This window comes from Episyrphus balteatus, chromosome 4 (assembly GCF_945859705.1).
Source record: "Episyrphus balteatus chromosome 4, idEpiBalt1.1, whole genome shotgun sequence".
Classification (NCBI taxonomy): domain Eukaryota; kingdom Metazoa; phylum Arthropoda; class Insecta; order Diptera; family Syrphidae; genus Episyrphus; species Episyrphus balteatus.
Genome location: NC_079137.1, coordinates 49,750,319 through 49,772,361, shown reverse-complemented (window position 1 = coordinate 49,772,361; position 22,043 = coordinate 49,750,319). Strand labels below are relative to the sequence as shown.

The 22,043-nt window shown below is 30.5% G+C and overlaps 2 protein-coding genes across 4 annotated transcripts in view; one reads left to right on the top strand and one right to left on the bottom strand.

Moving 5' to 3' along the window:
• The window catches only part of LOC129917911 (uncharacterized), a 19,757-nt gene extending 12,680 nt beyond the window's left edge, over positions 1 to 7,077 (bottom strand). Inside the window, exon 1 of one of the 3 annotated variants that reach the window (XR_008772899.1) lies at positions 1,832 to 2,285. Coding sequence is in view for 1 of the 3 variants with exons in the window: in XM_055998136.1 (XP_055854111.1) it covers positions 1,832 to 2,220 (389 nt within the window). In the remaining 2 variants the exon portion in view is untranslated. Of the gene's footprint in view, positions 1 to 1,831; positions 2,286 to 6,236 lie in introns of those variants that run through there. The other 2 variants (XM_055998137.1, XM_055998136.1) reach the window with 2 other exon arrangements.
• Positions 7,078 to 10,766: 3,689 nt separating this feature from the next.
• Positions 10,767 to 16,460, top strand: LOC129919050 (GPI mannosyltransferase 4). The gene is made up of 2 exons (XM_055999858.1): positions 10,767 to 11,094; positions 14,459 to 16,460. Exons 1-2 carry the CDS (start codon positions 10,923 to 10,925, stop codon positions 16,351 to 16,353), a joined length of 2,067 nt encoding a protein of 688 aa, XP_055855833.1. The 5' UTR covers positions 10,767 to 10,922; the 3' UTR covers positions 16,354 to 16,460.
• Positions 16,461 to 22,043: the final 5,583 nt, after the last annotated feature.

Genomic DNA, 22,043 nt, shown 5'->3' with positions numbered 1-22,043 from the left:
GTTCGATTAAAGTATGGGAATATTTAAAACGCATTGCAAATGCAGTTGCAAAAGACAATACAACTTGTTATAGATCTTTAATGATTAAGTGCACAAAATTGCAACACTGGTTTTTCAAGTTTTGATTAATTGATTCGTCGAGTCATAATAAATTAATACTTCCTTTTGAAACGGATGGGAAATTGGTCTGGTGTAACGATTACGACCAAATGACCAACTCATATTAAAACCCTTTTTATGTTATTGTATTTTTATATTTGAACTTTGAGTTTTTGAATTTATAATCCTTTATCACGAAACGACTTAAAATGATTCTTATATTACCTATATTTCTGACGCATTTATTGACCTTGATGCGTTTAATTTGATATCTAACACAAGATTTATCAACAATCCTCTCTTTCTTACCCTTAAATCAGATTTACGCATTTAACATCGAAAAAGATACGAGTATAACCAATAAATCCTATGTTAGTCTTGTAATGACTACTCGTTAAAAAATCTATATACCAACTTTATTGGCTATTATTTTCGCTTACCCGCGCATTACTCATTGAACGTGAATTCTAAATTATCAAAGACTTTGAAGTCGACTCTTTGTCTGGTAGAGCTAAATAAGGAAAAACAACGAACCGAACACAAAATGCTCAAGTGGTGAGATTGTGAATCATTATTGTTTACCCATCGACAACTTGTGCCACTGTTTCGTTTCATATTTCCAGATAACGCAACAGTCAACTAGTCAACTACTATACTATTATAAGGGTTTGTTGTTATTTTTATTTGTTTAAATACACGTGCTTTATGCTATCACCAAAACTGCATACCTATTAATTTATTGCCAATATAATTTACTGTTTATTTGTGTTTTTTATTTGTTGTGAGTATTTTAATTACTGACAAGTCTAGATTATTGTACCGTGTTTATTTGAAAAAAAAAGTTAAAAATAGAATTACAACAACCAAGTTAATGCATTCAGTAATTAGAGCTGATAAATACACCTGTATGACAATTGATGGTCGTTGATGCTTGTTATGGTAGTAACTAACAACCGGCAAAGTTGCAGGCTTTGGTTAAAGCGAACAACGAAAAAAAAATGTTTGTATTCATGACGTTTTTCTTAGTCTTCATAAACATTGAATTGTTTAGTATTATTTTAGTAGGTATAACAACAACTTGACGGTGATACTACCAACACGGGTCATTTGAATGTGACACTTTTGGAAGTTTCTTGCCCATTTTTGATGTAGAAATGTTTCTTGGAGTCTCAATAGCATCAAAAATAAACGCTTTTTCAAAATCCGTTGTCTACCTATTGTCTTTTGCGGACTTTATCAGTTAAAAGAGGCTTACTTTTGCGAAACAAATGTGAGCTTGAATCCGAAGTCATACAAATTGTTTAATGTCAGATTTTTGATATATTCTCTTTGGAAAATCAAAAATGACCTCTTTTTGCAAGTTCATTTTATAACTCCATTTATATGTCTATACATGCACCATGGCAGTTTTTTTTTTTGTTTTAGTATTGTATTTTTTGAGCAATATGAAGATCTTATTTAAATTTGAAAAGCTATTTGATTAAAAAATAAGATGAGAACGCGGTTATTTCAGATTTCTTACCACCGTATTGTCTCAATAGAACTAATTTTAAATAAAAAACTGAAGAAATTCCAAACAATTATTTAAAAAATTAAAAAAAAAAAACCTTTAAGAATTCCAAAATAAGGAAACCAAATCATACACAGGAAAAAAAATATATTCAAAAGAAAGTTCATTAAAAATAATACAGAAATAAAAATAAAATTAAAAAAAAAAATGTGATAAGCTCACGGGATATTATTAGATAATCCAGGATCCGAAACGTCCATAACATTAAGATCTGTGGAAACCATGGGTACTCTATTGTTCATAGAACTTAATATGCTTTCTAAACGTTCAATTCGTTGAGTTTGTTCGGAAATTGCATTTGCGATTTGATTCAAACACTTATTGCAATGTAATGCATTTTTGTCAACTTTTCTAGATATTTTTTTATTACTTTTCACCAATTTAGCAGCAATTTTATCAGAATGTTGTTTGAGTGAAGTTTCCAAGGTTTTCAAACATTGGCTAGGATCTGAACCCTGAAAAGGGTTGTCCTGTTCAGGAAACGGCATATTTAAGGACGATGCCATATCAACACTTAAAGTAGAAGAATCACGCCGAGTTTTGAAGCACATAATTTATTTTTATATAGGTAATTGAAGCAATTTAAAAGCGAGAATAAAGCTTTGGATCTTTTCTTAACATTAAATATTTAAATGAGTTAATTTTCAAATTAATTAATAAATTACTTTGGTTAGAACTTAATTTTAAAAAAAAGCACGTCTGCACTGATGAATGGTCAATAATAATTTGGTGAGACATGGCATATTAAATGATTGAATTGAAAAAAAAAAACACCGTTATCTGGTTAATGCGCAATAAATTTGATTGGAATATGTAATAGAAAGTGATTGTTCAAATAGATACACAATTGTTAAATATAATAACTTGAAGGAGGCAAAAAAAAAGGCCAACTTTTAGTGAGTAATCAAATGAACATTATCTTTATCTAAAGTTTCTTATTTGGCGAGTCCATTGGAGTTTATTAAAAGAAGGTAAAGTGATTTGTATCAGCTGATTTTTAGTTAGTAAAGAAGATAAGACATTTCACCAAAGAAAGAATTAAACAGTTTTATTTGGTTCTTGATAATTTGGTTTTTGGATTGAAAAATCATTTTATTTTTTTTATTACTGTTCATAGGCTTTTGTATGGTCTAAAAGATAAATAATAGTGATTTACCAGGTTGTGGGTTTACATTATTGGCTCAAGAAACACGGATAGGGTAACTTTTTGACCAGGATTGTCAGGTTTAATAAAATGCACGACCGAATCACAAGTACTTGTTGTTTTAGCAAAAGTAAAAGTTGCTTAGAACGTCAAAACTTTGTACATAATGTAACAATTCATAAAAGAATACATTTATAATAAAAAAAAATTAAAAGAAATGTAAAAATATAAAACTTGGTCTTAAAATTTGCAAAATTATTTTTTTGAATTGTTTACACATCCAAAAGCAATATGTCATTTAATTTATTGAATACCTAAGAATTTTTAGATAATTTTGTTAGAGCCATTTTTTTTTTTTAAGTTTTCTATAAACAAAAATTTTCAAACATTTTTCAAAAAAAAATCCATTTCAACATAATTAAATATGTTACTGTCATAAGTTTATTATCTCCTGATAACAAATTAATAAGTCCCAGATGTTTTGATCTGTGATTAAACTCTTCCCAAAACGTTTGAAGTTCTACGTTCCTAATGCTTCAAAAAGGCTTGTTTTGTGACAAGAGGTTTAAGGAACTCAGTTTCTCTAATACATTTAGTCACTCAGTCAATTATTGGGCCAGTTGAGTTAAATATCGGAAAAATGAAGAAGGAATACATAAAATGTTTTGAAAAACCGTTAGTTAGTTAGTTAGTTAGTTTGACAAGCAAAATCAAACAAAAAATATTTTTTTATTTGGCCAAAAATCCAAAATCGAGTTTGGACACCGTAGTTTCAGCTTAACTTCTGTTTCAGTATTTTATTGATTAACTCTTTTATATTCATTTGGCCCAATAATTATGTGAGTGACTGTATGTAGCCATTATGATGGTCATACTGAAAAAAAAACTGCATTATATCAAGATAAAAAGTTCTCCAAAATGAATTTTTCTACGAATATTATAAATTTTTAAAGAAGTCTTGTAAGGGTTAAGGTGGATTTAAATCTTCTGGAACGTATTTACTTGTAGACCAGTGCCAATCCGGTTTTCAGAAGGCAAAAGTTGAACAAATTATTAGCAGCATAAGGGTGGTGGGAAAATTTAGGATAAATGGTATATGAAAGGGGTAAAATAAATTGCCCACAAAAAAATTGGGGGAAAGGGGGTGGGTGGGCGAAAAAGTGGGGTGGGTGTCAAAAATCATGGTTTTTTACGATTTCTGTCAAAATTAGACGTCCTATCGAAAAAAGTCAAATGCAAAAGTTATAGGTAGTATAAATGTCTACAACTTTTACTCAAACAATTTTTTTCTATAACCTCAAAAATATTGAAGAAAAATACGATTTTTTTATTTTTTATTTTAATCTTTTACAAAAATAGTTGGATTTTAACAAAACTTGGTTAAAAATTACTTTGTTATGTTTTCTATCTATTAAAAACGTTTTTTGAGCAAAAAGTTAATTTTTGGATTTTTGACGAATTTAATTTGAAAAAATAGCCTAAAGATTGTGTGGAAAAACTACACTTTTGTTTTAGAAAATATTGAGAAAAATTGAAAAAGACAAAAAAACGATTTTTAAGATTGATTTTTTCCGTAAATGACAGTAATATTGGCAAGAAATAATTTTCAATAGAAACCAAATTATACTTTTCTAATGGTCATTGACCTTTTTAATTTGAATCAAGCACTAGAATAGCTCTAACGTGAAAAGTTTTTGAGATATTGAATTTTGAACGTCGCAAATACTATTTTTCTGATTTTTGGCATGGTAATATGTCAAAAACGTGATGTGATAGAATTTTTCTGACTTCAGATTCGAGCTCAGCACACAAAAAACCATTAGAAAAATATATTTTGATTTCTATAAAAAAAAAACTTTTTGACTATTGAAATCGAACAAGTCATTCGATTTTTTCTGCCCGTTCGATTTCACTTCCCCTTTCATATACCATTTATCCTAAATTTTCCCACCACCCATATGTTGCTAATAATTTTTTTATTTTCAAAAATTATTGGCACTGGTCTATTGTTTATTTTTGATGTGTGAATCATTATGAATATTATAATTTGTATGCTACCTAGAAAAAAAATACCTATTTATTAGCAAATTGAATGATTCTTCAGAGGAGTTGTTTCAAGCTGCACAACTTCTGTTTAAGACACTGGGCATTTTGGGGGGGTTTTTTTTTGAGAGAGTTTTTCTTAATCTAGAGGTTTCTGAAGAGTCTTCTATCTTTCATCACAGAACTACGTATAACCAGGAAGTTCTTTACATATTTTTAATAGATATTCGGGAATATTTTTATGCCTGAAACATTTTTGGAGAGATCGGTTGAAATTGTCTGCATTCCCTCTTGAGAAGCTTTAGCTGATATTAAACTAAATTTGATTTCTGCCTTTTTCTTGTATTTTTATAAGGAAGCGAGAATAATTTTGTGATTTTGTTACGAAGCAAGAGGAGCGGAGGAGGTTTCTGTAAGTTGGATGGATGGGTAGAAATTAGGATTAGGTAGAAAATTGGTAAAGGAAGTGTTTTCAAAGGGAAGGACACGTAATTTTAAGTTTCAGGGCCGTGGTCTGCTTGTGAAGCACGGTATTAAGTATCCGCAGTGGGAAGTTCATCATCTCAAGAACACTGCTGATGTTAGTGCAGTGTGGCCTAAACCTTTTCAACCTTGGAAATCTGCAGCCATGAATAAGAAATTTCTTCGCTAGATTTGTATGTTTGGTTTGTTTACATTATACATATGTATTTTTTTATTTTTTTTTTTTTCGTTTGCAACATTTGTTTATTGCTTTTGCCACTCTTGGTCCGGATTACATAATGCACAAGGATAGTTTCCCAAGCGTCCATAACAATTTTTTAATTGTTAAATGTAAGATCATTAACTTAACAATCTCCTTTTTATTTCTGGGACAACTTAAAAGTTTGAGTTTTAGTGGCCCTTGCTAAGTGCTTAATGTATCAACAAATTAGGCAGAATGCGCTTCAAATACATTCCAATTTGTGATCCTGTAAACAATCGTCAAGGTTGGTATAGATTTCATTGCCAGTTTTACTATATGAATTATTCTAACTTATACACATTACCTAAACTTATAACGAATGCTAAGAGAATAAAGATTTAAAATCAAACCCCTATGCAAATTGATTTTGGAAATTCAGATAAGAGAGAAAATGGGAGTGGTATTAACTATAAACTGACTAAGCTTAAAAAAGGCATCTTCTATCACTTTTTTTGTGATAAATTTTGTTTATCCCTATCAAAAGAAGAAACAAAAAACAATAAAAGCTATGCGCAACAACATTCATCTTGTTGTGCCAAAGGTGCGGTTCTCGTCCGCCATGATTCCTATCCTAAACCCATGAACACATTCAAACAATTTGATAAAAAAATCCAAAAAAAAAAAACCAAAATTCAATTTATAAAACAACAGCTCACCTGTTTGTAGTCGTCCCGCTGTTAAATTAAAACACACAAGCAGGTGTCTTTTACTTCACTGTGCGTTTTTTTTTATATGTATAAAAAAGAGATAATAATAAACGTGTTTGACCGTGTTAGGAAAACTGTGTGCAATGTTTATTTAATCCAAGGAAACATAAACAACACCGAAGAAAGAGAAGCAAAAATAAAGAAGATGTCCTTCGCCACCCGAAGATGATAAAGATGATAATGATGATGATTCGTTGTAGACTGATGAAAAAGAGTTCACGCGCATTTTCTCTCTCCCAGAATCAAAAAGAATAGAAAAAAAAAACAACAGTCAACGAACTTTCGCACTTGTTTCTCTAAAATCTCAAGGCCAAGATTAAACTTCTTTTTTTTTGTTGTTGTTGGAAAGTTTAGTCACGGCGGGATGAGAATAAATTAAAAATACAAAATTTTGGCAGAAAACAATTCAAGAAGAAAAACCAATGATGACGGTTTCAACAACACACACAAGTTCAATGCACTCTCACTCTCGTGAAGCATCAGCGAAGCACCTCGCAACAATTTAACACAACTCACGACGAATACAAAAGTTGCGTAGGTTTTTAGCAGCACTTTGCATATAAAAGCACAACAAATAATTAGCACAAAGTATTTAAAAGAAAGATTACAGACTGAGATACAGATATAATTACATACATATAAAATAAATGTCGATGTATATGTTTATTCTTAGAAAAGAGAACTTTTCTTTTGTTTGTTTGAATAGAGAAAGAATTGCGGGAACAGAGAAAAAATCATGTAAACCAATTTTATAATTTTGTATTCACTTTTTCACTTGTTCACTTTTGTAGATTCAGTTTTGGGATTGTATTTTGAATGGATTATAATATTTTTTGTATTTAATTTTGCTATTTAATTTTTAAATTTTATGAGAAAAAACAGCAGAGGTTTTTTATTTTTGCCTCCACCCAAAAACCGACTTTGATTTTTTCTTCAACAACTTCACAACTATCTACTACTGAAAATGCAACTGCATAGATTTGCATTTTTCTTTCTTTCTTTCTTCTGTTCAAAATCAAACGTCAAAAAATTATATATTTGTTTCTTTTTTTCTCGTGGGTTGTTCGTATTTTTCTACAACTATACTTCTCTCTTTTTTTTTTGTGATGAAATGAAATCTACTACATTTTAGGTGGAATAGAATTTTTAAGGATATGATTACACTACATTAATTTTTTTTTTTGTGTTTCAACAACGAAATCTATAAAATAATTTTTTTTTACATTTTTTGAAATTTTCGAAAAGAAAACAATTTATGAAACTCAATTACTGTCAACTTGATGTTAAAAGTGGTCGTATGTGCCCTTCGCATGCATAAATGACTTGAATTTCAACTAAAACCACATCGTCTACGTATTTTCCCATTTTTTTTTTGTTTTAAGGCCAGATTAAAGGCTTGGCCACACCGGAGGGTATGCGGTAGCGGTACGGGTAGAGGTAACGGTACTTGTATGAAAAAAATTCCAAACTGACATATCAACGTTCAGATGTGGAATTTTTTTCATACAAATATCGTTACCGCTACCCGTACCTCTACCGCGTACCTTGATGTGTCAACGTCAAGCCTTTAAGGCTTGGAAACACTGGAGGGTATGCGGTAGCGGTACGGGTAGCGGTGAGGGTACTTGTATGAAAAAAATTCCAAACTGACACATCAACGTTCAGGTGTGGAATTTTTTTAGTACAAATATCGTTACCGCTATACCGCATACCCTCCGGTGTGGCCAAGCCTTTAAAGGCTTGGCCACACCGGAGGGTATGCGGTAGCGGTACGGGTAGAGGTAACGGTACTTTTATGAAAAAAATTCCAAACTGACATATCAACGTTCAGATGTGGAATTTTTTTCATACAAATATCGTTACCGCTACCCGTACCTCTACCGCATACCCTCCGGTGTGGCCAAGCCTTAAACCGGAAGGTGTATGCGGTAGCGGTACGGGTAGTTGAATTAAAAAAATTCCACACCTGAATACAATACAGGAGCTTTCCATTGTAACATAGATGAAATTTTTGCATGTTTTTTGGTGTTTGAAATATATTTTAAATGCCATAACAGTTTTTAGATCGATTTGAACATTAACAAATAATTTAAGATCATCCCTTCTATTTAATGAAGAGTCCACAAGTCGCATGTTAAAAAAATAAATAGTTACCATAAATAAGAAATACATATGTTGCGTAACTTAAACGACACTAACGGCCATATTATTCACTCTGGATTTAAGCCAAGTAAGCTCCTGATGCGAAACGAAATTTTCCATACAAAATTTCGTTAACGAAATCTTGAACAAAATTAAATTTGTTTTGTTTTTAGCCTGGTACGCTGCTCTCGCTAAATTTTAGCTCCCATACAAATTATCGAAAAATTTTAGCCGAGCTAAAATGAGTCCCATACAAATTCAATAACTTGTATGGGAATTTTATCTCGGCTAAAATTTAGCGCGAGCAGCGTACCAGACATTTGCTTTTAAACTTATTTTCTGATGTTTTTTCTTGAATTTTTTTTTTGTATTTTCATAATTTTTACTTTGTTATAATACCCGATGGTATTTTTTTTTTTTTGTTAAAATGAGCGCTATTGACTTTGGAGACTTCAAAATTTTTCGTTTCGCTTCAGCAGCGTACCAGTCTTTAGTTTGGATTTAAGTTAATTTTAAATCCAATCACTTAAATCTAAATTTCATAAATCCAAGGATTTAATTTTTTGTTCATATTAGGTGTGTTTTTTATTACCACCGGTCTTAACTGGAGAAAAAAACGCAGTCTGGGCTAAAGAATTTACATGTTAAATGCAACAACACTTTAGCCCCTTGGGCTTAGCTGTTAAGCCCGAAGAATTCTCTGGGCTTAACTTTTTCAACAGATTTAAATCTGTTCTACCAACTCAACTTGTTCGTAAATTGTTTAGAATTTGTTTAAAAAACATCAAAACTGATGTTTTTAAGGACAATTATTATTTTAAATATTTATTTAATAGTTAGTTGAACTTTTTTTTTTCAAAAACACACAAGAAACCCCAAAACCGAAAAATATGACAACTTTATATTTTTTTGTGTCAGCTGATTTATGAACATTTAGTATGCAGTGCTGCCAATTTTTCTCGCTTAGCCCCGAGGCGTTTTTTTTAACCAGTTAAGCCCGGTGGTAATAAAAAACACACCTATTATTCACTCAAAAAAATTACGTGATTATTCAATAAATTTTGTATAATTTGCATTTATATTTATTTTTCCTTTTCAAAATGCTTGAAAATTGAATTGAATGCTCTGAAAATTAATTTTGTATCACGATTCCCAACAAACATTATCCCTTCTATAAAGCTTTACAGGAGCTACATTAACACCTGTAAAGCTTTATAGGAGCAAATTTGTTAGTTGGGTTCGTCACCCTGATGAAAAGCAAGATCTCATGTAGTTTTTGTAAAGCCTTAACTACATTGGCTCAAAAAGTGAAAAAGTACAAAAGTGAAAATTTTCAAACGCATTTTCGTATAGTTTTTTAGCATGAAAAATTAAAACAAATGATGCAGAAAGCTTTTTTTTTTTGGTCTAATAATCAATTTGTATACTCTTTTTCACAAAACAATAGCGCAAGCCAGAAAAAAAATATTTTCACTTTTGTAATTTTTCAAAAAGTGGTGTATGTAGTTAAGCCTTTATACGTATTAATAAATAGGGGTATTCACGATCCGATGCAACTGGTCTAGTATCATTGCAAAAGTGCAAAAGTTTAAAATCTTACAACACTACAACAACAAAATATATGGATTGAAATTTTACAATGGTCTTGCACTTTTGCTATACCCTAACCCTATTGCAAAATAAAAATACAATGGAGTAAAATTATTTTTGACAGATGGCAGCTCACCGTCGCGTCGCCCAGGATAATCAGTTTGTCTTTTTTATTCTGTTTATAATGGTTGTCGCTACTCATGTCCCGTAATTTAGTTTCTTTTGATGTAAAATAATTAGTGAAAATTAATTAACCCGAACAAAACACAGATTTAAATTATAAAAAATGGAAAAAAGAAGAAGCAACCGTGGAGGAAAAAAAACATCATTCATGATTCAATATTTATTATAGATAAGAAGAGGGGCGTTCACGATCTATTGTAAAAAAAAATAAAATTTTACATTTTTACTAGAAATATCCTAGCGACTCGTGAAAAGTGGGCATAAGGTTATATTTAAATAATTTCAATAAAAATAGAAATGTGATAAGAAAGAAATGTTTGATGAAATAGAAAGTGACCGGTTACTTTTTTCAATTACTTTTTTTTAGTTTGTGTAGTTTTTGAGAGATTTGACACTTTTTATATTTTAGTCCAAAAGAACTCAAACTGAGTTAAAATGTGCTATTTATCTTCCCTAAATTTTTGAGCAAAAAAAAAAAAAACGCTGGAGTCATTCATTCTCAAATACTTCACTAGACTCTTCCATCCATTTGACACAAAGCTCGGCTGTCACATAAATGTCACTTCTCCTAAAATCACATAACAAAAGAAGAAAAAATCAAAACAACAAAAATGGATTAAAATGGATTTTTTATTTAAAAATATTTCCTAAAAATTAAACAAAAATTGTTTAAACAAACAAAAGATTCTTATGTATAAATAGTTGGTTTATTCATACAAAATGAGAGTCACCAAATACTTTGAATCATTTATGCGAAAAAACAAAAACACCGCCGACGAACATTGGTGCACTTATTTGTTCTTTTGCGTACTTCGAATAGTTTTGGTTTTTATTCCACAACTTGGTTACGTTCATCCAGATGAGTTTTTTCAATCTACAGAAATATTTATTGGTAAATAATGTTTTTTTCTTAATAGTGTAGTGTCTTAAGGCATAAAATTTGTAGACTCTAGGAATCCAGGAAAAGTCAATGAATCTGTATAACGAGTGTTGTATTACTGCAATACTAAATAGACCGAAAGCCCACAGGAAATTGTGGGAGTGGAGGTATAACTAAAATGTGAGTATGAAGTTTTATACCCTTATGCGTTCTTATAACGAATTCAAAAGTCTGGCAACTTTGAATCGCGGAATTATATGGTTTTCAGGGAGTTAAATAACGCAAGTTTTCCAATTTATATGAGTAGGATGATTTAACACAAATTCACATTCAGAATATGAAGACTGATAGTCTGTCATTTCCCCTAAGCCTAAATAGCTTTAACTCGGTGATGCAACAAATAGAACTCAAGATAGAAGCTTTTTTTCAACAAGCCATATCAGCTCCGTCCTTGGAGAGTTTGGAATTCAATAAAACAAACAAAAAAATAAACAGAAAAGTCTCCAAACATGATGACATCGTCAAGATTAATGACTTCAAGCTTAGGGAAAACGACAGAGCATCAGTTCATATATTCAGAATGTAATTTTATGTTAATTTAGCCTCCTCACAATAATTGGAAATCTCGCAATTGTTAACCCCCCCGAAAACCATATAAAGCCGCGATTTAAAGCTGCCAGACTTTTGAATACGTTATTAGAACGCATAAGGCTATAAGACTGCATACTCACATATTGGTTATACCTCCACTCCCAAAATTTGCTGTGTGCTCCCGGTCTGTAATAGTTTTTGAGTATTGGAAATTTAAGATTTTGTAGAAAAAAAAAAAAAAATCAAAAGTTTAAAAATTAAATTAAAAAAATTTTCTTTTTCAAAAATGTTTTTAAAAATATTTTTTTTAACTTTTATACTTAATGATCTCTGTAAATTTTAAATAAAATAACTGAAGCGTTTGGATGAAAAGGGGGTAAGTGACATTTGCAACATTTCGAGATATAAGGACTTTTGTTTTTTGTTGAGAACTTTTTTCGTATTCCAATCTTAATAAAATTGAATAAACTAATAAAACAAGAAAAATAATAGCTTTTTAGCAATGTTACTTTTATTTCAAAACAGTAGCTCGGTATATTTAAAAAAACAATTTTTTTCAGAAAAAGAGCAGTTAACTCTTTCTTTCACAAAAAGCTTAGATATAAGTATTTTGAATTTTTAAGAATACAAAGGGGTTAAGTAACAAAATTCATTTTTTTTCTTTTTATTTTGAATAGTTGTTTTCTGTTCGCATGGTTCCGATAAAGCTTTTTCATAAAACCAGTGGTGTTCCCTTGGTATGAACATCATTTGTTCCTTTAATTTTTTTTCACCCAAAAAGGAGTTAAGTGCTGTTACCCCATTCTTCCACTCATATTATACGATTTTTAGTTGTAAGTAACCCCTTTATACCAAAAATGAAAGCTCTAAATTAGAAAATACTAATCGTAGCGTGACGTAGATTAGACGGAAATTTAAGTTTTCGCAAGGCATCCTTATTTTTCAGAAAAAACCGAAAATCGAAAAAATGTCACTTACCCCCTTCTTCATCCAAACGCTTCAACTAATGCTTTGATAAAATATATGAACTTAAAAAATATGTCAATTTTTGAAAAACGGCAACGCCATATTTCCGTTCTCCGCATTTTTTGAGAAAAACTAAAAACGCAGTTTTGTTTGAATCAATAAGAGTATTCCGCACACCAAATTTGAAATCGCGATTTTTTTTTCTACACGAAACCAATACTTGCCCTATAAAGCAAGTAAAAATAGGTTCGAATAGCCATAGGTACTTCAGTTAATTTTCAATAAAAAAATTAATATGCCCATCATTTTTAACGAAATTTACAGCTTTATTGCGATTTGCAACTATCAAACGACAGTTGATTAACATTAAATTAAAATATATTTTTATTACTTAATTAAGAAAAGTTTTGAAAGCAGGGAATTGTCCTAACCGTTATTAAATGAAATCTAATCAAAAAATTCAATTAAAAAGTTGACCAGTTTTTCTATAAATTGGGTTTAAAAATCCCTAATTTCAGAATTTATCAACTATCGACTGATAGTTGTAAATTACAATAAGGCTGTTAAACTTCTTTTTTTATCAGAGAAATGCTTATACCTATCTCAGTCCAATAAAGAGCTACAACCAAAAAAGCAAAAAAAAAACTCAAAAAATTCCATTTTTTTTTAGGTTTGCTTCGACTGTTTTGGTATGGAATTTTTTTTTTTTTTCAATTTTTAAAGAACATTATTCTGATAGTTTAATTCTCTACAAAGAGTGTTTAATACAATATATCAAAATTTTTCTTTGTTTACGAGGTATGTTGAACAAAAAAAAAAAAAAAAAAACAAAAAGGGGGCTTTTGCACCCACATCTTCAGTTTCCACCCTCTCATTTAATAGCACTCCGCTGTTTTATCTTCTTTTATAACCCATTGAACGATTCCTGCAATTAAAACCCGTGAACGTCTTAGTTCCTTTAGTTCCTTTTTGCCATGTTTTTTTTTTGACATAATCAAAAGCCTATAAAGCTTGTTTAAAAAAAAAACAACTAAAACTCCAAAAATACTAAAAAAGCAAAATAAAATTATATTTAATGATATGATTTCACTATTTTTGGCATATGATACAATTTTCAGTGTAGTTCGTTTTCTTAACTTTAAATTCTGTATTTTTGTTATGTTATTTAAATACATATCTTTTTGTTCTACAAAAAACAACTAAAACACCAAAAACTATTAAAACGCAGTAGGTATCTAGTTTTTGATGAATTCATCAAATCAGCAGTGGTAAACCTTTTTTATTAGCTTTTTCTTATTAATAATCTGTTTCAAAGAACGATTTATAAATCTAACGGTAATATTTCAAAAACACGAGCTGATTAGATTTTTCTGAGTTCTGATTCAAGTTCAACATACCGAAAACCATTTGAAAAGTATAGTTTAGTTTAGTCAAAAAAAAGTATAACTTTGAAAACTAGTGTTATAGTTATAACAACACCCATCCTGTTGTCCTTTTCTGTCTCCTCACAACCAATCATCATTAATTCTGCAGTCTTTTGAGGCCGAAGATTAAGTTTATTACAGTTCTCCTTTCTAAGACATAACTTTAAACTAATATAAATAAAGAAAAAGTCCGAAAAATAATTAAAATTATTAAAAATTAAAAGCGGACAAAAATTTTTTTTTAACATTTTCTACATACATACTATTAAAAACATATTTCCAAAGTTTATATAAAGATCACTTGACTTTCCCTTGATTCCGAGGTATAAATCTTACGTCACTCCAATAAAAATAAACACAAGACAATGAAAGAAATTATTTTTAATTTTTTACAGGAGAACATTTCCAACTCGAACACATTCGCAGTTGGGAATACAACAGTACATTCCCACTACGCAGCGTTGCAGTCTCCCAATTGACACTCAAATTACCTCTGAATCTTCTCGAAATACTCGCTGTCAATCTTCGAGGATTCTTTGGAATTGACATCATCTGCAGTTACACCTACCTCGTCTTTCCTCGACTCGTTATGTGCGCTCTGTCGTTTGTCAACGATTGGAGTCTGTATAAGGTTTGTCAATTATACAATCTTCGTTATGAAATCCGTCTCTTAGCTCTAGGAAGCTCTCACATTATGTTGATATTTGGCACACGGACATTTTCAAATTCCATTGAAATGGCTATAACATCCGTCCTTTTGTATCTCGTCGCCGAATGCATGATTCATTCCAATACTGTGATTTACAAAAGAGAATTCCTGGAAGAACGTTATGAAAAAGCCGATTCCATTGGAGAGAAAGTAAAGATTTGGAAACTTAAAAATGCTCTTCCTACCCACAATTATAACCGCCTCTTGCTAATGTCAACTCTCTGCGTGGCTGGAGTCTTTAATCGACCGACGTTTCTGCTCTTTGGAGCTCCAATGGTATTTTATTGGATGCTCCGAGGAATGGGCACAAAATCGGTTAGCTTTAAGCACTTTAACATGCGAATGGGTTTATTTTGCCTTTCAGCTATTCCTGCGATATTGCTTTTTACACTTATCGATTCATTTTACTACAAGTACCTGACACTTGGCGAAATTCATATGTTTCAAGTTAGCATTAATAATTTCGTTTTTACTCCATGGAACTTTATTAAATACAACATCGATTCAGATAAGACTGCTCAACATGGATTGCATCCTCGGTATATCCATTTGCTGGTTAATATTCCTCTGCTTTACAATGTTTTGGGGGTGATTACTTTGGTTGCTTTTGGTCAGCAGATGTTGCGATTCTTTAAAGCTGAATATCAGGGTTTGCCTAGAGCTCAATCGATTGTTGGTCTTATGTCGGCATCGATCTTTGCGCCGGTATTCTTTATGTCGCTTATTAATCATCAAGAGCCTCGTTTTTTGATTCCATTTACATTCCCAATAATTCTCCTTCATTCACCGAAATTGGTAACTGGCTTTTGTACAGCTTATCCGTTTAAAGAAGATCATCCGTTTCTTCGGTTTTTCTACGAGAAGTTCCTTTGCAGTCGAGCGAGTGCCAAGTATCTTTTGAAAACTTGGTATACCCTGAACATAGCTTTGCTTATTTTCTTCGGTTTTCTTCATCAATCTGGTGTATTTCCTCTGACACAGCATTTTGAAACTGCAATGCAGAATAAAGCACCTGATGTAAATCTACATTTGATCACCTCTCATGTATATAGCTTCCCATTGAGCTTTGTCAACATTCCGAGTACTGGATTGACTCGAGTAAATCGACGAACTGGACAAAAGTATCGTTATAGAAAGGATTTTTATCTTTACGAATATGGAAGTACTGATTTGTACAAGTTGATACTCAAATTGAAAATTATCATCAATCACTGTGAGACCAAACAGAGATTACAGAAATTAAGATATCATGTTTATTTGGCGATTCCAGCAAGTTTGACTGATCAACTGAATCAAGTTGTCTATAAATCTAATATGACTTCAATTGATTATGAATTGACAAAAGTCTTTTATCCACATTTATCAACTGAAGCATTACCAAATCCATTTGGTAGACATCCGTGTGATGTGAATACACCGAAAGATGATTTGAAAGGAACCTGTCAAGTGTTCGATGGAAGAGAGGATTTTCTATCGGTTGCTTATTTGAGTAGGCAATTTTCGGCATTTGTTCATCAATTTGGATTGTCATTGTATAGATTTGAATTGAAACGGAAATCAAAATCATCGGCAATGGTGTAGGTTATTAAGAATCTATGTAACCAGGAGAAGCAATTAACAAAAAAAAAGTCTCTAGTCTGTAAATTAAGGAAATAAGAAATGTATAACGTTCGCACTTACGCTTTTTTTATAAAACAAAACAAATAAAAAAAAAAAAAACAAATAATTCATTTATGCTTTTTATATTCATTCACAGTTATAAATAAATTTTTACAACTTGTAAGTTGAAAAATATTTTGTTTTTTTTTTTCTATTGGAAAGAAAAGAATTTTTTTTTTATAGAGAAGTATAAATTTTTTTAAATATTCGGGTAGGTACTTTTGAAATAAAGGAAAAATGTGTAAACGTTGGTTTATTGATTCATAACTCAAAATATTTGGGGGTGTTGAAGTTAATAATTGTTTTGTATAGAAAAAAATCGTTGAAATTGGCTCATTCCTTTCTGAGAATGTTAGTTAAATAAAAATCAGTCTTATAATAACGGTATTTGAAAAAAAAAATGTATTCTATCGACAGATAATTTTCAGCAACATTGAGTTTTTTTTGCAAAAAATAGACTGGTTTTTGTGGTTTAAGGGCAAGCTTAGGGTTCGTAAAAAAAAAAAAACGAACTCGAGACAACAATACCTTGCACTACATTTAAAACTACTGGAGCGATTTTCTTCAAACTTGTGCGTCAACAGATAATTATAGAACCATAAATAACGGTAAATACCATTATAAGCAAAAGAGAAAAGTAATTTTTTTTCAAAAAAGGCTCTAACGATTTTTATTCAAATGTAATGCTTCAAGTAAGACCAATTTTTACTTGCGATATAGGTACTATTATAACAAGTTATGTATTCGTACAAAAAAAAAAGTTGAGATAATATTTTTCCATAACATTACGATGGTAGAGAATGCCAAAAAAGTGGGTCCCGGAAGTCCGTCTGTCTGTCTGTCTGTCTGTCTGTCAGTCAGTCTGTCAGTCTGTCAGTCTGTCAGTCTGTCAGTCTGTCAGTCTGTCAGTCTGTCAGTCTGTCAGTCTGTCAGTCTGTCAGTCTGTCAGTCTGTCTGTCTGTCTGTATAAGGAGCTACAGCCTAAACGGATGGACCGATTAATGTCAAACTTGGTGTGTAGCGTTATTTGGCGACTCTCCAGAGGGGTTTTTGGAATTAATTTTTTTGGACCAAAAATAACGGTACTTGTCATATACCGATTTTAGTAAAGTTGAAATTGCTCAAAAACGGCTCCAACGATTTTGTTTAAAAAATTCAAATGTAAGTTTTAAGACAAGGTCTATCTTCTAATGAAAATTTTTTTTTTTGAAAATCATTATTAACGGTACCTGCCATAGAACCGTTTTTTTTTTAATCCGATTATCTCCGAAAGTGCTTATTCTATTTCAACGAAACTTTTTGTGATGAAGAATTTATATAATTTAAATATAAGCCAAAAGCAAAATTTTGAAAAAAATACTTTTTGGATTTTTAAAAAAATTTTGAAAATTTTTTTTTGAAAAATCCAATTTTCGAAAACGGGACATTAAATTTTTTTGAAATTTTGTGTTTAGATGTTGATCAGTGATTTCTACAAAATGGCATACCAATTTTATTTTAAAACTTTTTTTCCAAGAAATTATTTATAAAAAATTAGTTTTTTAAAAAACGGCTCTAACGATTTTGAAATTTTTTTTTCTAAAAATGCATGTTAGTATATCAGTCAAAACTGCATACTTGTTTTGGGGGGCAATTTGATTTCAGATTTTATATTATTTTTTAAAAAAACGAATTTCCTTTTTTTTTTCTTTCCCATATATTTAGATTTTCCAAATTTCTATATAAAAAGTCTTTAAAATTTAAGCAACTTGAACTCTAAGAGCAAGTACGTGCGACCCCAGTCGTGCAATTTATTTTAAATATAAAACAAATTTTTTTTTTGAACACAAGAGTTAAAAATTTACAAAATTTTCAAAAAACACATTTTTGGATTTTTAAAAAAATATAAATTTTTTTTTTTTGAAAAATAAATTTTTTGAAAACGCCGAAGATTTTTTTCTAAATTTCGGTATCAACTTTTTTTTGAAAATTGTTGGAAAATTTTAATTTTTTTTTAATTTCTTATCATGTTATACTTACAAGAAATCAAATGGCACACTTTGTGTTGGGGTCAAAATCATTTGAAATCATTTAATCAAAAATCGTTCAATTAAAGATCTATTAAATAATTGCTGGAGAAGTTGCGAATAACGACGAAACGTTGAGAAAAGAAGAAATAAAGATTTTTTTCTTTTAAAAATATAAAACGGTTTAACTTCTTGATAGAAGAATTTATATAGCGACAGTTTATAATATTTGGAAGATTTACTAAGCTTTCAAAAATAATAAAGAGAGAAATGAGAATTATAACATCAGGACAAGGTCGCCACTTAGCTATAATTTCATCCAAAAAATTTGCTATTTTTTGCTTAAAGTAGGTAAGTTAATTTAGCTGCATGATAAAAATCATGCGAATTTTGTAGGAACTAATCCCGAAAATTCAGGGTACAATTCAAAAAATGTACCGGGATCCCGGGCTGGCATCATCTCTATATGTATATGAAACTACCCTAAATTTTTTTTAGAGTGCATATCGTCTAAGCCATCGGTTCTCAATCTGTGGTCCGCGGACCCCCGGGGGTCCGCAAAAAAATTCAGAGGGTCCGCGTCAGCTTTTCCATAAAGCATCAGAAAAACGTAATTAACATTATTGTAATGTGACGCTAAACAAACTTTGTTCTTTTTATCTTTTTAACCGAACCCCACATGCGGAGCCGTAGTGTGAAGCAGTAGAGTGGGAGAGTTGTGACCCCATCCGAGATCATGACTATCGTCGATAATGGAGAAGAAGAAGATCTTTTTAACTAATTTTCTCGTATTGCATTTTCTTACCCCTCTCAATAATAGATACATATATGAATGTAATTTTAATTACTTAAGGATCACGAAGTGTTTTTCAATATAATGACATGGACTTGCTGCCTACTACCGGAGCGAAAACTAATTTTCTGCAAATTCAAAATTCTACCCCATGCTAGATTCAATGATTTTTTAAAATATATTTTCCCACCGCTAGGGGTCGTGTTATGTTTTCTTGCATTGTATTAAAATGTTTCACTTCAGAGTTGGTACTGTAAATGAATTACATAAAATATATTAAGGAAGTAAACTAATTAATTATACGTAAAAAATTAGTAAACTAAAGTTTTAAACTGAAAAATAATAATTAAAAAATATTTTTACTCCGTAAGCCCTGACCTATCATTTGTTATTTATGCTCGTTTTTTTCAGGTTTCAATTGCAAGAAGGAATAACTAATGGAGGCTTTTTACAGAACAATAAATGCATTAATTAATAAAAAAAAAATAAACAAAATGCAAAATTCATTAAATAAAAAAAAAAAATTCAAGTATGGGTGTTTTCATAAACGTGTTTTATAAGCCAATTTGTTTTTTTGTTTTTCAATTTTCAAAGCGAATGCGTTACCGCGACCCTTTGCGGTCATTTTAAAAATTAAAAAAACTCTTTTTATACTTTTTTGGATCCAATGCAACTTTTGCATTGGGGGTACCTATGTTTTTTTTATTTTTCAATTTAATTTTTTTACCATTTAATGTCGCTTCGGCCCAATATGGCAGGATTTACAGTCAGCAGCAGTGTATAATTGTTAATTGAATGATTCTTACACATAATAATAAATTAAATTTATTCTTGAAAGCGGTCCGCCAGCTGAAATTTTTTTTGTTAGGGGTCCGCATACTTTGAAAGGTTGAGAACCGTTGGTCTAAGCAATAGAATAGTTGGGGCCCATCTGAAATGGTGATGTTTCAATTTAACGGCACTGGTCATTTCCTGCTCATTTGCTTAGATATGTGCTCCGACGAAAACCTCATAAAAAAAAGAACAACGTGCTCAAATTATGAACCAATATGAGCAAAATCGTAGACAATCTATCTGTGATACAGGGTTTTAAAAAATCATTTTATTTTTAATGCATTTGCTCTTCATTACAAAATTTATAAAAAATATTTATTGCAAATAAAAAAATTTGGATTGAAAAAAAAAATATTTATTGCAAATGGAAAATATTTGCATTAAAAAAAAAAATAATACCTATTATAACTGAAAAATATTTTGCAAAAATGGTTTTCAAATTAAAAAAAAAAATGATTGCAAAATGTATGCATTACATATTTTTTTTAATACTAATGCACACATTTAGCATTGTTTTTTCTTTTTAATATATTTTTCATTTGCAATAATTTTTTTTTAATGCAAATATTTTTCAGTTACAATAAATATTTTTTTTCAATGCAAATTTTTTTATTTGCAATAAATATTTTTTTTTTTAATTTGAAATGCATTTTTTTTAATTGGTATTTAACCCTGCAAAATATTTTTAGTTGCAATAATTTTTTTTTTCAATGCTAATATTTTTCAGTTATAATATTTTTTTTTAATGCAAATATTTTCAGTTGCAATAAATATTTTTTTCAATGCAAATTTTTTTATTTGCAATAAATATTTTTTTTTATTTGAAAACCATTTTTTTTAAATTGATATTTTTACAACCCTGCTATGATATCGTCTTATAAATCGATGAATGCCGGCTGCATGCACGAAAAAGCGTTCAGGGTGTTACATCGTTGAACGATTTGTCTTTTGCACCAGAGGTCCAGGGTTCGAGTCCCAAAGCAGTTCAATACTTTTTTGTACGTACTTTTATATTTTTGTTTGCTTACAAATATCTGTTTCTTATTACGTCTTTTGATTTTAAATTTAAGAAAAATATAGGGATAAGAAAATATAAATAACAATTTCATAAAAAAGAAAAGTAAACTCATAAATAAATAAAACTCTAAAATTAAGTAGGTACAGAAATAAATATTCATGTTCAACAATTACCTTAATTCTTATTGGCGATTGGAGGATATACTACTAGCGCCGTAGTGGTCAAAAATTGCAACCAAATATACAGGACGGAAGAAACTAGCGCCACCTAGCCTTCACAAATTGGAAATAGTTTTGTTTACGTCAAGCTGTCAGCCATTTTTTTTTTTTTGTAAACAAACAATTTTCTTTCGCATTTCAATGTTTTCTTTCTGTTTAATACAATTAAATACATAAAAAGCAATACAAAAATCTTAAAAAAGAGTTCATACAAATAAAATATTAGTGTCGTGTTAACGTAATTTTTATAAAACTTATTCGGAATTAAATATTTTGTTACCATCGTGTTGTTGTCGTCCGAAATCGTTGTGCGGTCGCGTCTCGATTATGATGTATGAGAAAACGAATGTTTTCTCCGCTAAAGCTCATCAGTCCAATATCATTAAATGTGGAACTTGCTCTTTGTCGTTTCCCAAGATACAACAAACAGCCCCAACAGCAACAATATCAACAGATGCAACCAGCCCAGCCCCATGTTGTAACTACGAAAAAGCTGTTGAAAATAAAAAGACGAGGCTCTCAGAGTCATCTGCGGCTGGAGTGGACTCCAAAGCAATTCGATTCATCACATGTCATATACATATGTTGGCTGACCTTCTTCAAGAAGACGTCTTTAAAATCAATTGATTCAACTGCGGGTGTAAGCACAAAATCCTCAACATCATCGGCCAGTGTAAGCGAGAGTTTTATTTGTGGTGAAGGCAAGGATACAAGTAATTCAGCGGCATGGTAATGAGCTCTAA